At 53.5% G+C, this 19,703-nt stretch overlaps 1 protein-coding gene across 4 annotated transcripts in view; it reads right to left on the reverse strand.

The window, feature by feature from the left end:
• Positions 1–4,207: 4,207 nt before the first annotated feature.
• MAPRE3 (microtubule associated protein RP/EB family member 3) overlaps positions 4,208–19,703 on the reverse strand; it is a 33,097-nt gene continuing 17,601 nt past the window's right edge. For 2 of the 4 annotated variants that reach the window (XM_081904385.1, XM_081904388.1), the window contains exons 2-7: positions 11,903–12,030; positions 11,576–11,721; positions 10,439–10,640; positions 7,490–7,641; positions 5,519–5,671; positions 4,208–5,362 (exon numbers count right to left, since the gene is read on the reverse strand). In XM_081904385.1, coding sequence (XP_081760511.1) covers positions 5,294–5,362; positions 5,519–5,671; positions 7,490–7,641; positions 10,439–10,640; positions 11,576–11,721; positions 11,903–12,030 — 850 coding nt within the window. In that variant the 3' untranslated portion in view covers positions 4,208–5,293. Of the gene's footprint in view, positions 5,363–5,518; positions 5,672–7,489; positions 7,642–10,438; positions 10,641–11,575; positions 11,722–11,902; positions 12,031–13,325; positions 13,407–19,703 lie in introns of those variants that run through there. The other 2 variants (XM_081904386.1, XM_081904387.1) reach the window with 2 other exon arrangements.

Raw genomic sequence — 19,703 nt, forward strand, 5'->3', positions numbered from 1 at the left:
TGAAAAGCTTCGCTACCACGAGACTTATTACCTGCAACAACAAATTTCTTTCAAAGGGGAAGTGGGGCTGACAAAGAGGGGAGGAGTTGAATTGCAAGGACATCTTTTGACTCTTATATTCAACTGATATTTAATTAGTTTGTTGTGTATTATGTGTTATTATGTAGGAATGTTGAAATGTGTTTGACAGTGTTATTTCCACAAAGGGAAGAATTTTTTTTGTGTGTGTGTGTAATTGTCTTATGTTTAATGTATACTGTCTTATTCCTTATACTCCAATGGAGGATTTTCATACATTTTATGCTTTCTAATGGATCAGGCTATTGTGTAGTTCAATGTTTAGATAACCACATTTCGCTGTCCCACCTGGCACACTGCCAACCTTCCCTACCCATTTTAAAATGTGTTAAAACTCACTTTACCAAGGAGAAGCTTCAGGAAGGTGTATATGCCTTGATTTAGCAGGAATGATCCCTTATAGAGTTAAATTGACTTATTTGGACAAGTGCCCCTTTTAAGAATGATTTTCTTTTAACAGATTGGTTTGAAGAGTTAAGAACCATGGGGCAAGATAAATTCAAATTGGACCCAGTGTGAATTGGGCATGTGTATCCAGGTTGCAATTAGCTTTTGGTCCTTAAAGTGCAAGTGAGCGACTTCCCATGACTGCAAGAGCAATAATAAAACCCCATAGAAAGGCCAAGGTAAAGACATTTCCCTCAGGACGTGTCCAAACCTGTGCCAGCTGTGATGGGTGCCAGGCAACATGGCTAATATGAAAGCCCTAAGTGGATTCACCAGGGATTGCCACTACTGTGACACGTGAGACCACAGAAGAGCTACCTTGGCACCTGAGAACACAAAATGGCGGGGGGCAAAGCAAACTGCATTTTTTTCCAGTCAATAGTGGACCTTCCTGCTAAATGTAAAGCATAGACCACTACTGAACAAAATACAACAGGTGTTCCTTTATGCGATATCCTATACCCAGCTATCTGCACTACTATACTTGCAAATGGCCTTAAGAGGCATGATTTGCAAGTCCCCTTCAGGTTTGCACAAACCCACACATCTAGTACGATAGATACAAAGTTATTATTTAGTGCATATCTATATAACATAAACATACATTGTATTGGTCCGTGTTGCTCCCTCCTTTGTTGCCCTGCTCAACCAACCTCCTTTTCCATTAGGGCCTATTCCCACTCACACGGCACCCCTACCTTCACCGAGATTTAGGGTGCGGAGAAAAGATTTGCAAGTTCTTACAGAACTTTAATGCAAATCTATCTCCGAATGGGGGACTGTTACGGAAGGGGGGGGGCATGTCTTCTTCACCTTCTTCTTCGCTACAATATATCAATTTATTTCCAATTGTCAATGTCAAAAGGGACTAAAAATCTATAAAATTCATAGAAAATCAGCGTGCCAGTTTGCTCAATTACCCCAGGACTCCATCACATTTCCCCTGTCCAGCAAAATCCCTCAAGCAAGGTGTCAAGACCCTAATCCTTTCAAATTGCTCTGATCAGCCTTTCCTCCAGACAATGTCAGGTGGCAGACTATGCATATTTGGGACTATTGTTTTCTCATCCCCAGGAAGTGTTTATCTGTGCATATCTCCAGCTCTGCATATTCCCCCCTCCTCCTTATGTTAATCCGGTGTAGCTCTGCATATTCCCCCTTCCCTCCTCCATATGTTAATCTGTGTAACCCAACCTCCCTTTAATATATTCATGATGTAATCTGTGTAACCAAACCTCTCTTTAATGTATTCATGACGTGTTTTGCACTGTATTCTGGGACATGGAGGGAGTTTCAAAAACTCATGTCACCCCTTTCTCACGGTTCAATCTCGCCTTGAACCTGTTGCGCAATAAACTTGGATCTTCTGCAGTTTGCTCCTGTCTCCGGCTGAGCTCATTTTCCTCCGCAGGGACCCACGGACTTAGTCCGATGAGCTGGGTGGCAGAGCAGCCTTGCACCCAGATTTTTGCCGTAACAGTAGCTTAGGACCCTCATACTTACGGGACTGCCTCTCCTGGTCTGCCCCGCAGAGGACCCTAAGGTCCATGAATAATAATAGCTTGAAGGTCCCGGGCCCTAAGGAAGCCAGACCATCCTCCGCCAGGACCAGGGCCTTCTCAGTGATGGCTCCGACCTGGTGGAATGCTCTGTCCCATGAGGCCAGAGCCCTGCAGGATTTAACCTCCTTCCACAGGGCCTGTAAGGCAGAGCTATTCCGCCTGGCTTTCAATTGGAACTTAGCCTGATCTTTTATTCCCCTTCCTTCCCTCTATCTCTCCTTTTCATGAAGATAACCCACTCTGGGATCCCACAGCTAATTCTCCCCTGGTCTCCTTGCCGGCCCAAATAGGACTAACTTAGCCAGCTAGCCCTGGTGATCATCTAATGTTTATTGGATGGATTTCCCCCCTAAATTGATTTTTTGATTCTGAATTTATTGTTATTTACATTTTATACTTTATTTTATGTTGTTTTTTGTTGCATCAATTAAGTGTTTTAAATTTGTTGTTAGCTGCCCTGAGCCCGGTTTTCTGAACCAGGAAGGGCGGGGTATAAATAAAACATTATTTATTTATTTATTAAACACCATTTAATTGATATGACTGGCATCTGGATTGACTGGCCATCCGAGGCAACCGAACCGGGGTACCAATAATCATTTTGGTATTTTCCCTAACAACTGGCCGTATAGTTATTTTTCCTTTTGCAAAATACATAAATATCTGTTCTGTGCAAGGACCCCCCCCATCCTGTTTCTACATCTGGACCATGCCTGATCCACTTGATCACCGTCCCAACTCACACAGCAGTGGCAGAACCGACTACGCCTGAGCAACAGGCTAGACGCCACACGGAGCCGAGGATGGGACAAGTCAGTCTCTCAGCCATTTGGTTCCCAAAACTTCCCCTCCCCCAGAGACCACCTGAAAATTGCCGAGAGCCTTGGTGAGCCATAGTTAATTTTTCTGCCTGTTGCACCCATTGCAATAATAATAATAATAATAATAATAATATTTATACCCCGCCCATCTGGCTGAGTCTCCCCACCCACTCTGGGCGGCTCCCAATCGAGTGTTAAAAACAATACAGCATTAAATATTAAAAACTTCCCAAACAGGGCTGCCTTCAGATGTCTTCTAAAGAGAAGATAGCTGCTTATTTCCTTCACATCTGGTGGGAGGGCGCTCCACAGGGCAGGCGCCACCACCAAGAAGGCCCTCTGCCTGGTTCCCTGCAACCTCACTTCTTGCAATGAGGGAGTATTTTGCAATGTGTTGTGCTAGGTGCTGTATGGTTTTTTATTGTGTTTTTGCAGACAGACCACAGCCCGCCCAGGCGAAGCTCTTGGACCACTGCATACAGGTGAAGATGGAAAGCTGGTGAAGGACGCCCATATGAGAGGCAGGGAAGGGGAGATTTCCCGGGGGGGGGGGGGGGAGGCTGGGGAAATGAAGGGCTGTTCCCGGGTGAGAGCTGGGAGGGCACACCCTTCCCTGTATGGGATAAAAGTTAGGATATATCAGTGAGAGGGGACCTTATGTTAGGATATAGTTCCGTTCCACCTTCAAAGGAACAGGCATGACTGTTGTGTGTCACATGCCTGTTTATATTTCCAGCACAGTCTGCTGGGAACTTCCGGTGTATACTGCTTTTGCTATATTGTGTTTTGCTTGGACATGAAGGGAAGCAGGTATGTTTTTCCTTTGTTCCTGAACTATGCAGAATAAATGCCTGTAAATAATGCTTACATATGTCTCTATCCACCACTTCCATTGTGAGAAGTTATTCACTCTGCTGATTAGAGCATGCCAAGTCTTTAAAGGTCTCCGAGTCTTGTGTCGCTGATTTATGCTGTTCTGAGAACCGGAGTTCGCCCGGATGCTGGCCGGTAGCTGGAGCCTTCTGGGGGGCTGCCAAAATGCCCCCATCTCCCCAGACGCATCCCAACACCTTATAGTCTTCTAACTCCTTTTCTTCTTTCTCTTTCTTACCATTTTTGGTTTAGAAATTGTTTTGTTCGTTTCATTGTGTTGTGAAAAGCCTTAATAAAACTTGGGTTCTATAAGAAAGCAAAGACTGCCCCCAGCCGCAAGAGTAACCACGAAAGGGGTGGGGTGGGGGGCGAGGCCTGCAGACTGGAGTGCAGGCAGGACTCCACAGCACAGAGGCAGCAGACAAGTTCTCGAACCACACAACTTTTATTTTAAATAAAACGCAACACAGATGCAGGTTTTGCACACCAGTGTCTGTGATCAAACAGGCAATGCAAAAGGAGGAACAGGCCAAGGCAGAGTTTGTGTGGCAATCTTGTCAAAACAGCATGAACTAAAACCTTGGTGGGCCACAACTGGGGGGAGCCGGCAAAGGCCTGAGCCCCTCCCAATGGCGGACGCCCCAAGGGCAAGAGGTGGAACGCAAACCAAAGAGATGCTTATGAGAAACAGATGGATCTGGGGGTCGGGGGGAGAGCTCCTGTCCACCCTTCTCTTCCCAACTGCAAGGCTGCCATGTCCCCGGGTCCCCCCCCCCCTGAAGCTCCTGGCAGAGGAAGGCAGCCGTCTATGAAGTTCTCCTGCCCTCAACCCACCTGATATGTCAGACAAAGCAGCTGGAAAAGCCACATTCTCAGCAGCCTCATTAAAGTAACCCCAATAAATAAATATTCCAAGTCCAAGCCCTCCCCTCCTCCCACCCACCCCCCAAATTAGCAAGCCTCCAGTGCTGGGCTTGGCCCCCCCGGCTCGCACACCCCCCAATCTCCCCCGAGCCGGGAGGGGGTGCCAGAGCTTGGCTCCGCACAAACACAACAGGCAAAGTGCAAGTGAAATCCAGTACGGAAAAATATACAAAGAATTTGTCTCTCAATATAATACAAGGGATCGGGAGCGCTCACACCCAAGACAACTGGAGAAAGAATAAAATTATTCAATAAATAAGGAAGATGGGGTGGGATGGGAGCGGGGCGGGGGGCTCAGAGCCCGGGGCACCGGACCCAGCATCCTGCCCCACCGCAGGCCTATTTACAGCGCTGGTCTCCTCTCTCTAGGGACGCTCGTTTACCAGGTAGTCGTGGGCTTCCCACGGGATCTGCGGAACGCACAGAAAGCACCGCGGGCCTCTCGGGTCGGTAGAAACCTGTTATAATGTGTGACTGTGCAGGAGGAGGCTGTACAATGCAAAACCGTAAATGTCCATGGCCTGTGAGGAGTGTGGGGCGGTCGGTCATGGTGGGGCAGCGAGCAAGCGCACAAGGGCGGGGGCCCAGCTAGTATTCATCCTGGTCCTCCGGGTGCTGCTCGTCCAGCTCCTCGTCCTCTGGGGGGGCAAAGCCTTCCTGCAAGGACCGGGGAGAAGGAGTGAGACACAGGCGGGGCCAAGCGGGCTCCCCCACCCGCCAGGCTCCCCGGCCAGGGCTGCTCCCACCTCCCTCCAAGAGCAGCGGCCAGGGCTGGGGCAAGGCCAGCTGCGCCCCCCGGCTGGCAGCACCCACCTCCGTGGCATACAGGATGCCGATGATGCCTGAGATGATGGGGCTGTTCTCGCTCTCGTGCTCCTGGCAGATCAGCTCAATGTCCCGCAGTTTGCTGAAGTAGAAGTCGCGCTCCTTCTCCAGCCCGTCCACCGTCAGCTTCAGGTCCACCAACTGCCCCGGGGAGAGAGCGGGCAAGGTGAGCCAGGGCCGGCAAGGGGGCGCCAACCCCAGCAGCCCCTCCTGCCGCGGCTGAGAACAAGGCCAAGGGCAAGGCCTGCACAGACCTTGCAGGGAGATGCCCTTTAGGGATGCAGCAAAGGGAAGAGAAAGGGCTGCTCTTCTTCCCCAGACTCACACAGGAGGGTTTCAAAAAGTTCACACTTTTTTATTATTATTATTATTATTATTATTATTATTATTATTATTATTATTATTATACCCCACCCATCTGGCTGGGTTTCCCCAGCTACTCTGGGCGGCTTATAGCTTATCTAAAAACATAAAACATCAAGCGTCAAAAACCTCCCGATACAGGGCTGCCTTCAGATGTCTTCTAAAAGTTGTGTAATTCTTTATCTCCTTGACATCTGGTGGGAGAGCGTTCCACAGGGAGGGCACCACTGCCAAGAAGACGCTCTGCCTTTTGTCCCACGGGCTCAGTCTCAGCTAAGGGGGTGTCAAGCCTGGTTGTGGGCTTCTCAGAAGAGGCGTCTGGTTGGCCAAAGGAAGATGGGCCCCCCTTGGCCTGACCCAGAAGCCTCTACTTAGGTTCTCCCCCCCCCCATGTGTGTGTGTTTTGAAAAAACACTCATTCTCCTTCAGATCACCATACTCATGGTAGGTAGGTAGGTAAATTAAAATAAAATAAAATAATGATAATGATGTTTTATTATTTATATCCTGCCCATCTGGCTGCGTTGCCCAGCCACTCTGGGCGACGTCCAACACATAAAAATGCAATAAAAGATCAACCACTGAAAAACTTCCTGATACAGGGCTGCCTTCAGATGTCTTATAAAAGTTGGATGGTTATTTATCTCAATATCTGATGGGTGGGCGTTCCACAGGGAGAGCGCCCCGCCAAGAAGACCCTCTGCCTGGTTCTTTCAGCCTCCCTCCCCACCTCTCTTTGGGTCAGTGAACCCTGAGAGATCCTGGCTCACTTGCCAAAGACATCTTTGCTCTCCTGGCATCTATCGGTGCGCCTCCGGCCAGAGCCCCAAATTCTCCACACCTCCTGCCTCAAGACTCTCTCCCTGCCTTAAAGCAGCACTCTGGAGGCGGCTTGCTTTGGCTTCCCCCGGGCCCCAAGAGCCACGGGGCGAAACGGAGAGGGCGGCTGCGTGGCCCCTTTCCCAGCTGCTGGAAGGAAGAGGCAGGCGCTGCTGAGACCACCTGGGCGACTCCAGCTCAGGACAACAGCCAAGGGGCTGCTTCAGGGCATCACAGGCCTGACCCACATGGCTGGACGTTCTCTTGACCTGCTCTTTCAAGTGGGGTGACGTGGGCACTCATTGACCTGGTTTGGATTGACAGTAACAGGGTCCCCCAATATCCAAGTCAGGAAAAGGAGCCTCTGCAAAGCTCAAAGCCCCGCTGCCCCATCCCTGCCCCATAAAAGTAAAGGTAAAGGGACCCCTGACCATTAGGTCCAGTCGTGGCCGACTCGGGGGTTGCGGCGCTCATCTCGCTTTATTGGCCGAGGGAGCCAGCGTACAGCTTCCAGGTCATGTGGCCAGCTGGACTAAGCCGCTTCTGGCAAACCAGAGCAGTGCATGGAAACACTGTTTACCTTCCCACTGGAGTGGTACCTATTAATCTACTTGCACTCTGACGTGCTTTTGAACTGCTAGGTTGGCAGGAGCTGGGACAGAGCAACGGGAGCTCACCCCGTCGCGGGGATTCGAACCGCCGACCTTCCGATCGGCAAGCCCTAGGCTCTGTGGTTTAACCCACAGCACCACCTGCGTCCCCTTCCCTGCCCCATACCTGCTGGTTAAGCTCCAGGATCTGGGCATCTGCTTCGCTGCCCCCATTCCGGGCCAAGGGAGGGTTTTTCCGTACAATATTGCTGGGAGCGACATTCAGCCGGGCCGGATTCTGCAAGTTCTTGGGGCCTGTGGGGGAGGTTCGCTGTGGGACTGTGCAAAGAAGCCAGAGAGAGAGAATGAGAAATGGAAGTTACTCGGGAGTCTCCCGGCAATCAGCCCCGTCTGCTTCTGCCAGGGCGTGTGCCTGAGTGAGGCCTGCAAGAAGACCGTGTGCAGCTGGAGCCCCAGAGGTGGATTGGACAGGGGAGGGGAGGGGAGGGAGGAGAGATGGCCACTTAGGGTGCACAGTTTGGGTGGGGGGACTGGCTGAAATCCAGCTCCCATGGGTGCTCTGCACCACTGCAGAAAGTGACAGCTTGGCGGGGGGCCTGGTTCTGGGTGCCCCTTCCTCCTGCCTCCCTGGGAGCCAAGGACATATAATTCTCTCCCCCCACCCCCAGAGCAGAGAGGCTTTCCCTCCCGCCATGCCCACCATCACAGGGCAGCAGCGTCAAGCTACACACATGCAGGGAAGAGCCGTGCCCCCAGCCAGCCCCCCAGCGGGTGTTGCTGCCACCGCAGAGCAAAGCAAGCGAGCCCCGCTAGGGAGAGCCATGCAGGGCGGCCCTGGGGACCCCACTCCTCTTTCTGGGCTCATCTCTGGACTCATCACATCAATGCTGGAGCTCGTCCCATTCACCTGGGGGGGGGGCTTCTTTCCCCCTCAAGCGGAAGCTCCAGCAGGAAGGAAGCTGGTTGCTGCAACCAAGGTCAGCCCAACCCTCTGGGCTCCACGGCCTGCTCACCCAGAGCTTCTGTGTGTGTGCTCCATATTGTGACTTAGGTATCCCCTCCCTGGCTCAGGGAGGGTGGCTGGGGAGCAGGCCCTCGTCAGGGTCCCTTTGTCCGGAAAAGGCCAGGGGGAGACCAGGCCCTGGAGAGGGGGGCATCTCCACTAACAGGCCTTGAAAGGTGGAGAGGAAGTGGGTTCTGGCTGCTGCAACCCCCGGTTCCAATCTGTAGGGGTGCAATATCCAGAGTGTGGGGTCAGGTGGGATTGCTATGAGGAATTATGAAAATATGGAGCAAGCCATTGTGTCCGCGGTGAAAGCATTGCGTTGACTGGGTTTCATTCATTGAGAGTGGTTTCTGATCGAATCCCACAGGCCTCTGCACCTCTGCCATTTGCTTTCTCTACGCCTGACAGGCACGTATCAGCATTCTAGGACACAGACCAGTTGCCGGCTGCTGCATCAGGCATCCTGGGCCAAAAAGCCTAGAAAGTAGCTTTGATGTAGTTTGTTAATCGTTCACAAGGAGATGGTAAAATCTACCTATCCTTCCTCTCCTGTTTATGACCTCCAGAGTTTCCTAAAAGCATTCCTCTTTTCTTCCTCTATTATTTACTCTGAACTACATATGCATGCTCAAGTAGGAAATTCGTAGTTTTTGTAGTTTTTACTTTTAACTTTTGTAGCTCTTTGTAGTTTTAACTTTTAACTTTGTCCCATGTGGGGGTTTTGAAATGCTCAGAGGAAATCTGATTGGTTCTTACGAACACTGTGTAAAAAGTTCTTTTGTGAATAAAACGACCTGGGCCAGAGGGTGGACAGGAATTATTATGATATGCACTCCTCCCAGAGTCTTGCTGGTCAAGCCTCTGTGTGTATTTTATTAATCAGAGTCTAATCGTTCCTTTGGGAACGCCACACCAATCCCCTCTAAAAAGCTGCGGGGTTCCCTGAGCAGCCTTGGGCACACAACCCTCTTCCAGCCTCCCGGGAAGCAGAGAAGGGAAACATGGGACGGGCGAGGACTGAGGAGCCCTCAGACCCAGCCAGCTCTGAGCCTACGAGGGCAGGGCATCAAGCGCCTGAGCCCAGGGCATCATGTGGCTTTGCAGCAGCCACCCCCCTCAACCTGCCTCCTCTGTGAAATGGGCATGCGTGGCTCACTCCAAAGGGAGAACAGGAAGGGCTGTGCTCTGCAAACTTCCGAGGAGGGGAAAGGGCAGCTCTGAGCAGGCCAGGCCTGGGCGCCACAGCCCCCACCCCCAAAGGCAGCTCTGCACGTCTTCCCAGAAGAGCAGCCAGATTCCACAGACAGGCATGAGCCGGTGCGAGGCAGGTTGCAGCATGCAATGCAGCCAGGCCCCATTCGCTTAAGCACAGCGGCAAGCCGAGAGGAGGAAGCAGGCTGGGCCCTGCTGGCACGACCGACCCACAGGGCTACGCAGACCCAGAGGCTAATGCAGCGTTAGGCTGCGCTAACAGAAGAGGAGAGCCCTGGTACAGGAAGAAGCTGTGTCTAGTTCCGGAGGCCGGCTTTTAAGAACGGCGTTGGCAAACTGCAGCACGTCTGCGGAAGGGTGGCCAGGACTGCTGAGGGGTCTGGAGACCCCGCCTGATGAGAAATGGTTGCAGCTCACTCTCGCTAATAAGTCAGTGCACACTATGGCTATGTTCGTATCGTGGACTTTTACGAGCAGAAAATCCCTTTGCCAGAACAATGCCTGGTGGCTACATTTCACAGGCCTGAAGTGGTGGCAAGTTTCTCAATCACGCTCTTTTCTAAGGTCACCTGGAATCTGAGTTGGTTGGATCTGGAATGTCTCTGCTGTCGGACCCTGTTTGCTCCCCCTCCTTTCAGACCCGCCTCTGGTTCAATCCTGGGGACGGGCTCCCTGCCTGGAATTCCTCCCAGCACAGACCAGTGGGTCTGACTCAGGATAAGGCGGCTTCCTGGGTCCCTAGGCTGCACAGCAGGATCCTGCCTCCCACGCCAAGGGAGGTGGGCTCTCCTTCCGCCCTCCCCCCAGTGCCCCAGGAGTTGCCAAGCTGGATGCCGGGGTGCCACGGTCATGCTGGAGGCCGGATCCTGGGGTGCCCGCTGGCTCTAGCGACATTACCTGCAGTGCCAATGGGTTTCTTGAGTTTGTTGAAGATCTGATCACCTGGGTTTGGAGAAGGCGCCACCTCCTGGCCTTGCCTCGCCAGTAGCGGGTTGTACTCCTTCCCATCGTAGTTGGCGTCAAAGAATTTCTTAAACCACTGAATGAACTCAAAGTTGTCCTGGAACTTCCCCTTCACCAACCTCTCCACTGAGATGATCTGCAACAAGTCCAGGAGATCATTAAGAGATACCTGGTCACTCACAGAACCTCAGAGCCATAGATGTTTGTAGTGATCAGGTGGGACTGCTATGAGGAATTAAAAAAAATATGGAGCAAGCCATTTGTGTCTGCAATGAAAGCATTGCGTTGACAGGGTGAGCCATTTTGATATGATTTCTGCTCAATCCACACCTCTGCGTCTCTGTCCTATTTCTCTGCCTGACAGGCAAATATAAGCATTCTAAACACAGGCCAGTTATTCACCAGGCATCCTGGGTCACAAAGATAGTAGGTAGCTTCTTTGATATACCTTTCCTTGGTTTTGTTAATCTTAAGGCCAGGAAACAGTTTCACATGAAGGTGATAAAGATACCTGTCTTCCTTGCCATCCTTCCCCTCATGTTTACTGCTTGTTTATGACCTCCAGGGTTTTGCTGAATGCATTCCTCCTCTGGTCCTGTTTTATTTACTCTGAACTACGTATGCATGCTCAAATTAGCTCTTTGTAGTTTTAACTTTTAACTTTGCCCCACATGGGGTTTGTTGAAATGCTCAGAGGAAATCTGATTGGTTCTTACGAACACTGTGTAAAAAGTTCTTTTGTGAATAAAATGACCTGGGCCGAGGGGTGGACAGGAATTATTATTATACGCACTCCTCCCAGAGTCTTAAGCCTTGTTAATCAGAGTCCAATCCTTCCTTTGCTTTGGGAACACTACAAACCTTGCTGGTCAAACCCATGGTCTTTATTCATACGGACAAAAATCCCACATGCAAGCCGAGGGAGCCCAGCCTCTGGGAAAGGGAGCCAGGGCTGCCAACTGGAGCCAAGGCTTCCCGTAGACCTCTGCCTCCAGTCCTGACATCCAGGGCCGCGCCAGTGGGAGCCCCAGGCAAGCCCCCTCCCACGCCGCCTCCCTTCCGGAGACCCACCTTGTCCACACCCATTTTCTTGAAGGCAGCCTGCAGCACCTTGAAGTTGTGGATGAACTCGTGCTCCAGCTTGGCCTGGAACTTCACCTTCCTTAGGTGGATGCAGCCCGGAAACAGCATGTCCATGAACTGGCAATAGGCAGCCCCTGCCAAGGGAAAGGGCACAGAAATTGGCTTCTTCCACACAGTCTCTGGACCCTAGCACAGCAGCCAAGGTCCCTTCTTTTCTCTACGCCCCAAACCACTGACAGTTCAAGGCTACCCGCACTGCCAGGGCTGCACCACCCCATCGCCACCCCTGCTGCCCCCCCCCCCACCGGCCAGTACCTGAGCACAGCTGCTCAATCTTGGTGTAGTTGAGCTGCAGGGAGTCGTTGACCCACGCAAGCATGTCATGGCGACTCAGGTTCTCGCTCGTCACAGAAGTGGAATATACATTGACGGCCATGCCCCAACTGCAGGAAGAAGGGAGGGAGGTGTTATTGGCCAGGGAGCTTACGGGAGGAAAGCTGTTCCAAGCCCTGCCCCAAAGGCGAGGCCTCAGGTGCCCAGGATGGAGCCCAAGACCTCAGCGCACCAACCACATGTTCCACCATGAAGCCTCAGCCCCTGTTGCTCTACGGCAAGGGTAGCACACCTGGTTGGCCTGGCAGGCCAAATCTTCATCTCCGCTGCCTGCAGAAACCACATTTGAAAGGTGACCAGGGCCCACCTCCATCCGTCACCTGATGTCAGGTGATTGCAGAGACAGGCGGGCAGTGGGTTGACCCACGGGAGGGAGGAGGGACCAAGGGGGACTGCACACCAGCCAGCCAGGTCTCTCCCTGCCCCACACCGGATGCCACAAGCAATGTCAGGTGTGGTTTGGGGAAAGTATTGGAGCTGTAACTTCCTGGCAGCAGATGACAGAACCATGAGACAGGTGTAAAGTACTCAAGCAAGAAGGGGCAGGCTTGGTGGGCCAAATCTGGCCCAGAGGCAGGAGGTCCCCCCCCCCCCCCGCTTTGCAAAACAAATCACATTGCGGGTTTCGGAAAGCCTGAATAAAGCCCATCCCAAGGAATGGTTCACTTCCATTCCACTCAAACAGCCTCATCATTGCGCCAGAGAAAATGGGGTGGAAGCGCAGAAAGAAAAACTAATTCAGGAGCATCACCATAGCTGCTGCACCCCACAGCTCCCAGACAGGTGGGATGGAGGGGCATTACCAGAGCTCCTCCCCCACCCCAGCAGGAGACTCCCTGGCCTCCACCTGCACGCAGCCCCTCCCCTCCCCACGGTGGCTGAGCCTGCCCTTCACCCAGGCAAAGACCAAAGCTTCCCCTGACCAGGACAGAGTCAGACTTCAGTTTTCCCCAGCAGCATCTTTTCAAAGAGGCAGGGAGAAGATGCCCCAAATTTTGCAGCACTTGAGCACAAAGGCACAAAAGGAGGATGGGAGCCCACAAAGGCCGCCGGTGTTGCCACTAAGTCCAGGGGCCCCAGAGCAAGCTGTGCGTGTCAGACTCGCCCTCCGCCCTTCCGGCGAGAGAGAGGCCTCTCTGCTGTTTGCAAAGGAAGCTGCTTCTGCAGGGCAGCAAATGGGAGACGCACTGGCAGGCCCCTGCCAGGCCCCGCTCCACTCCTCTGCCTGCAGGCACCCACTGTGCCACCAGGGGGCATCACACTGGCCATTGCACATGGGGGGGACAGGCAAGGAGGAGAGGGGTGGGCGCAAGTGAGGGGTTGCTGGACAAAGCCCCCCTTTCACCTGGACAGGTGTCTGGGCCAGCGCCAGCACCAGCCCCACTGGCCACGCAGTTCAGGGAGGGCTGCCCTAGGAAGGGGGCTGGCAAACTCCCAGGCATGTCATAAAGCCCCACCTCCCGCCTCCTCAGCCAATCAGGAGGCAGGGCTGACACCATCTCCAGGCACACAGGGGAACCATAGGGAGAAAGCAGGCCTCCCCTCATCCCCTCTGGAACCCCAAAGCAGAGAGGGCACAGACAGAGCAGCCAGCCTCCGGTGCCAGGAAGGACAAAGGGCTGGAGCCCCACTCGGTCCCCCTCCAAGCCGGGAGGGCGCCTGGTCAGGGTCACCAAGCCAGGGACTCTGCCCCCAGGATCCTTCCAAGGAGGAAGGCTGATCTGATGCAAGAGGTGGGGGCACTGCTCAGGACCACCTCCCTCTGCCAGGAAAGGGAACAGGCTCAGAACACTGCTTGGCTTCAGGGCTGTTTCCCTGAGGGGAGCTGGCAGAGACAATAATGCCTATGGGGCGGGTGAATGGACAGGGGAGAGCCTCAGAAGAGCTGGGGGGCTGCGGGATCACCCCAAAGGCTCGCCTAGTCCAGCCTCTCTTTTTCCCCAAGGCACAAGGACAAAAGCCCCTCTCCCACCACAGCCTGTCCTGGGAAGCCCCAAAGAGACAAAGCCCCAGAAGGCTCCAGGGCCGAAATCTGGTGGGCCTGACGCCAACCCTCCGTGCCCCAAGGAAAGCCCCTCTGCTGCCTGAAGCTGCAAGGAGAGCAAATGGAAGCAGGGATGCCAAAGGACCCCCCCCCCAGGGCACCATCCCCAGAGAAGTCCCACTGGGCTGGAGAGAGTGGCTTCTTCTGGGCAGAGGGGGCCCCGTGGGGCAGCCCAGCTTCTCCTCTGCCAGCCCAACTCCAATGCTTTGGCATCCTCACCCAGGACTGGCACCAACCTGGCCTTTAGCAAGCACCCTCTTTGTCAATAAGGGTCAATAAGGGGAGGGAGGGGGCATGGCCCGCCTGAAGGCGGTGCTTGGCCAGAGGAATTCTGCTGACCTCAGCCTTGCAAAGCACAGCAGGAAGGGGCTCCCTCACCACCTCCACCCCCCCCCCAGTTTCATTTAACAGCTGATAAGCCGCTTAAGGGCTGCTGGCTCCTCCCCTCCTAATCCCGCCCCCAAATGAGCGCCCAAGAAAGCAGGCTTGGCATGGCGGAAGAGAGGCTGGCTTGATTCCTGGGGCTGCATCCAGAGGCTCCTTTAATTCTGGGTCCTGATCCACAAATTCCACCACAGAGTCAGAGGCCGTTAACAGGCAGGTGCCCACTGGCTTGGGCTTGACCGGTTGGGACGCTGCGCACGTCACAAAGTTGGGTCACGTCCCCAGATACAGGACAGAGCCTGATTTCCCAGGGAAGCAGCGCTGCCTGGGCTCCCTTGCAGCGTCCAACGCCTTCTCCAAGCTTTTTATGCTGCCCAGGTAAATTGGCTTATCCCTTGACCTCCCTGCAGGCCTGCTAAATCTGGGCATCAAGCCTTGGTGCGTGGTCAGCTTCTGACCAAGATGGCACCACGCTGCCTCTGGGAGCGGCAGGAAATCAGACGGAATGCGGAGGAAAAGACCTTCCTTTCGAGTCCAGTTATTTGAAGAAATAAGGGCCCTAGAACAGGAGCCAGAAAACTTTTTCAGCAGGGGGCCAGTCCACTGTCCCTCAGATCGTGTGGGGTGCCGGACTATTATTTTTTTTGGGGGGGGAGGGAATGAATGAATTCCTATGCCCCACAAATAACCCAGAGATGCATTTTCAATAAAAGCACACAATCTACTCATGTAAAAACACACTGATTCAAGGACCATCTGCGGGCCGGATTGATAAGGCGATTGGGCCACATCCGGCCCCCAGGCCTTAGTTGGCCTACCCATGACCTAGAAGGAACCACCTTGGCTGCCAAGACCCTTGCCTGAACATTTGTTTTACATTTTATTCTATTACACAGTGCTAGTCCTAACTGGAGGAAGGGGTAAAAGCAGCGTTCAAAACTCCCCTTGTTCTAGGTGTGTTTTGCAAGAGGGAATTTCATTAATGCGAGCAGTCTCTGAGCTCTGGGCACAGTACTGAGCCTAAGATTTCAGATTAAAACTGCCACTTCTGGAAGGAAAGGAGGACCTTTTTCTGCCTCCCCACTTCCAGCCACTCTCTGAAGACTGGAGAAGAGACCCTCTTAAGATTATTAGGGGGGTGGGCTGGGAAAGTACGGCTTTGTTTTTTGCAGTCTTCAGATGAGGACTAGACCATGTTAAAAATGAACCTAAGATTTTAGCTGCAGTTTGTTCATTTTCAGCTTTGTGTTCTTGTTATAAAAAAGCGCACTTTTGTGGCGCCCATAAGCTGGGTTTAAGGTGCCCTTCAGCTCCTAGCTTTCCTGCCTCAGTTTCTAAACCTGGGTAAAAGTGTTATACAGAACAGACTCCCCAACCTCCTCCCTATTCAAAACCCTCATTCTCTAAGTCCGAGGCAAAAATGGAAAGCAACGACCCCCCCCCCGCAAAACCAAAAGCAGGCAGAGCAACACCCGCAAGGCAGACTGAAGAGGCTGCATCACCCGCAACTGCCACAACAATGGGATCTTCTTGTCATCTCCCAAACAGGGAAAGGACACAAGGAAACCTCCTGCAGGTTGTGTGACCTACGCACCATAAACCCTTTGCCCACCCAGGAGCACCAGTGCCCCCCTCCCAGGACTGTCCGGTCTAGGCTGATTCCAGAGGCCTCAACACAGCAACACGTAGCTCAGCTGGAGCACAAGACGCTTCATCTCATGGTTGTGGGTTCCAGCCCCACGTTGGGCAAAAGATTCCAGCACTGCAGGGGGTTGGACTAGATGACCCTCAAGGTCCCTCCCAACTCAAGAGTTCTGTGAGTCTGTGACTTTGTAACAGAAGCCCCAGGCCCATCTTGCTGCTGGCTCTTGAAAGTCCGCCCCTCCGCACCCACCAAAGTCAGGAACTGGGGGGGCAGCTGGGCTGAACAGATCAGATTAAGGGGCTAAATCTGCTTTCACTTTTGCCTGCAAGAGATTGAGTGCTTAATGCACGGCCAACAATGAAAGTCAGGATTAGGAGAGCGGGGGGGGGGGGATCCGTCAGGAACCTCCTGCACCCGCCCCACTTTGCTTTGTGTTTGGCTGCCCCAAGGAGCGCAGTCTCCCCAGTGTTTTGGGGTGGAGCGATCCTGGCCTCCTTTCCAGAACTGCCTGTCCCTCTTCCCACAGAGCCCCACGGGGCAGACTCTGCTCCAGCTGAGCCATTTTCTTTGGATCCTGGGACAGGCTCCCTCCTGGCCACAGGGCGGGCGGACAAACTAGGCCATCAGCCAATCAGCTCCCTTGGGCAGCTGCAAGGGATGCCGGCATACATATGGCGGGATGGGAGGGCTCCTCACCCACCCGGCGCCTGGAGGGGGGATTAGAAAAGCAGATTGCGATGCAGGGCAAGGCAGGGAGAACCCCTGCCCCCCCCCAGGACCACTTCTGAGTGGGGCCCTCGCTTGCCCAAGAAGCTTCTAGAAGGGCCAGCAAGAGGCACAATGAGAGAACTGGAGGATCCGCCTCATGCCCCATGACCAGGTGATGTGGGGAGACAAGCACTCATGCTCTGCAAAACAGGGAAGCTATTCCACCCACAGGCCTATGACTCGAATAAGTGAGCCAAGCCACAGGCTCCCAGCAAAGCATTTAACACATCAGCCTGGACCAACCGCTAAGCTGTTTGGCCTGGTGGTGGGAATTCCCTCCCCCGAGGGCGGGAATAGCAGCGGGGAAGCCCGCAAAGGCACCTCCTGACACCCTTTAGTCCCTGACCCCCCCCCCCGACAGCTGCAAGGTCCTGGGGAGGAGAAGCAGAACCACCACCAGCCCAGAACAAGAGATCTGGAGCATTTGCAAGAGCAGGACTGTCTGGGGGAAAGTGGACACACAAAGCCCCAGTCAGATGACACCAGGGCTGGCCAAAGACTGATCCAGAGCTGGGAAGACCTTGTCAGGATCCCTGTGATAAAGAGCATCTCTCTCTCTCACACCCACCAGTGAAAAACCACAGGGGGGAGGGGGACAGAGCTGGCATCTTCCTTAGAAGAAGCTGGATAGCACAGCTGGTTAGAACATGGTGCTGGTGACACCAAGGTTGCAGGTTCGATCCGCATATGGGATGTTCTGCATCTTCCTACATTGCAGGGGGTTGGTCACATGACTCTCAGGGTCCCTTCCATCTCGACAACGCTGTGATTCTGTGATTCTACGTCACCTGCGGAAGTCAAAGCTCCCCTGGGGAAGACCTGATTGTATTGCTGCCAATGCCATGGAACTATTCACCATTGCTATAGACTTAACATTTAAAAGTATGGCCCCCACCCAAACCCCTTGCCACCACCCTTCCCATTTCCCAAATAAAATGTAGCCCTTAAACTGCCCTGACTTGCACTTTCTCACAGTTTTCCCCCTAGTCGGGCATTTCGGTTCAGCTACTTTGGGCTACTGAAAAAACTCCTGAGTGATTTATCCTGCAGCATGTGAAATTATCCCAGCACACCTTGTGATCTGGCTTCCTCTGACGCTCAGCCCAGTGCCGCAGGGGCCAGGAGCATTCCTCCAAGGAAGCGCTGTATCGCTTGGTTGCTGTTGGAGGGTCCCCTTGCTTTATATGCTGTGGAAGTCAAGAGACCTGGACAAATGGGCTGCCTTTCCCCTGGCTCTCCAGGGTGGACTTGAGCCATCTCCTGGTTCCACTTAAAGGGGAGCAACGGGCAACACGATGACTGAAGTGCACTAAATGATGCCTGGCCTGTGGAGAAGGAAAGGCTGCTTGCCCGCCCCCCCCCTTACCCTGAAGCAGTGGTAGGTAAACAGCAGGCATCCTGATGTTACAGGGTCAGGCTGACTGGAGCTGATGGGGGGGGGGGCTACAAATTTCCCAGTCCAGCTCTGAAGAGCTTCGCTTTCTTCACAAGGCAGGACACTCTGCCCCTCTGACCTAACTGCCCTTCCAGGCTCCCTGAAAGGCAAGACGGCACCTTTGTCTCTCCAGCCCAGAAGCCTCCAGAGCCTTTGGCAGAGAAGAGGCCTTTGCCAGCAACTGGGCCTTTCAACACGCAGAGCACACGGCCCAGCCCACAACGCGCCGTGTCCTTTCGGGACAAGGAAAACAGCACGCCTTGTACCCCTTCAACCCTTGGGTGCGCTTGGAGGGTTTTTTCCTGCAGGGAAAAGGCCCCAACCCAGGCTGGCTCAAGGGCCACCAGGCAGAACCTGGCTCATGCTTTAAGAGCTGAGCCTGGAAAGCCCAGGCCAGGCGGCAGCTGATGAGAGAGGGAGAGGGTGGAATTCCTCCAGGAGGCGCCTCCAGCTCCCAACATGGCTCTTAGCACAGGTGAGCTGCCTAGGCTAGTGGGGGCAGGGGGGGGAGAGGGGGCAACCACAGCACAAGCCATCGTGGCACAGGGGAAGGAGGTCAACCCCACCCCCATGCCCAAGGTTGCTCTCCCTGGGCCACCAACCTGGGAAGGGGACAAGGAATGAGGGTGCCTCTCTGGAGAATTACCAGGCATGGGAGCGCCAGTCATTTGTCCCTGGGTGCCAGAAGGGGAAGCAAAAGAGAAATCCTGTAGGCAACTGAACAGAGGGGCAGCAAGCTGGGACTGGGGTCCCGAGGAGAGGCGGTTGGGGAATTATTATTATTATTATTATTATTATTATTATTATTATTATTATTATAGATTATTATTATAGATGATGATGATGATTATTATTATTATTATTATTATTATTATTATTATTAATACTGCACCCATCTGGCTGGGCTTCCCCAGCCACTCTGGGCAGCTTCCAACAAAATATTAAAATACCGTAATACATCAAACATTAAAAGCTTCCCTGAACAGGGAGACAGAGAGACAGATACAGCCCCAGTTGCAGCCCCCCTGACCCCCAGCAGCCAAGCCTGAAGCTCACAGCCCAAGAGGGACCCCTCCCCACCAAGCTCCTTCCTGGGTCCTCTGGCCCAAGCAGCCTCTGCAGCTGCCTCCTTCCAGGAAGAGGCACCAGTGTGACCAGAGTCCATGGGAGCCCCAAAGGCAGGGAAGGGGGCCTGGGCTGCTGACCCCTAACTGGCCAACACTTCAGGACAGGAGACCCCGTACTCAAAGGCAAGGCGAGCCAGAAGGCCAAAGGCAGGCAGCCCTCCCCATGCAGGCAAAGCCCAGCACAGATGGCAGGTTGATGGGGGAAAGCAGATCAGAGACAGTCCAAGAAGGAGGAGCCATAGGGAGGGAGAGGAAGAGGACTGCCACATGCATATTTGGACCTGGTGCATCTGCTACAACATCCACCCAGAGTGGGTCTT

This window comes from Podarcis melisellensis, assembly GCF_964234715.1.
Source record: "Podarcis melisellensis genome assembly, chromosome: 3".
NCBI classification, from domain to species: Eukaryota; Metazoa; Chordata; class Lepidosauria; order Squamata; family Lacertidae; genus Podarcis; species Podarcis melisellensis.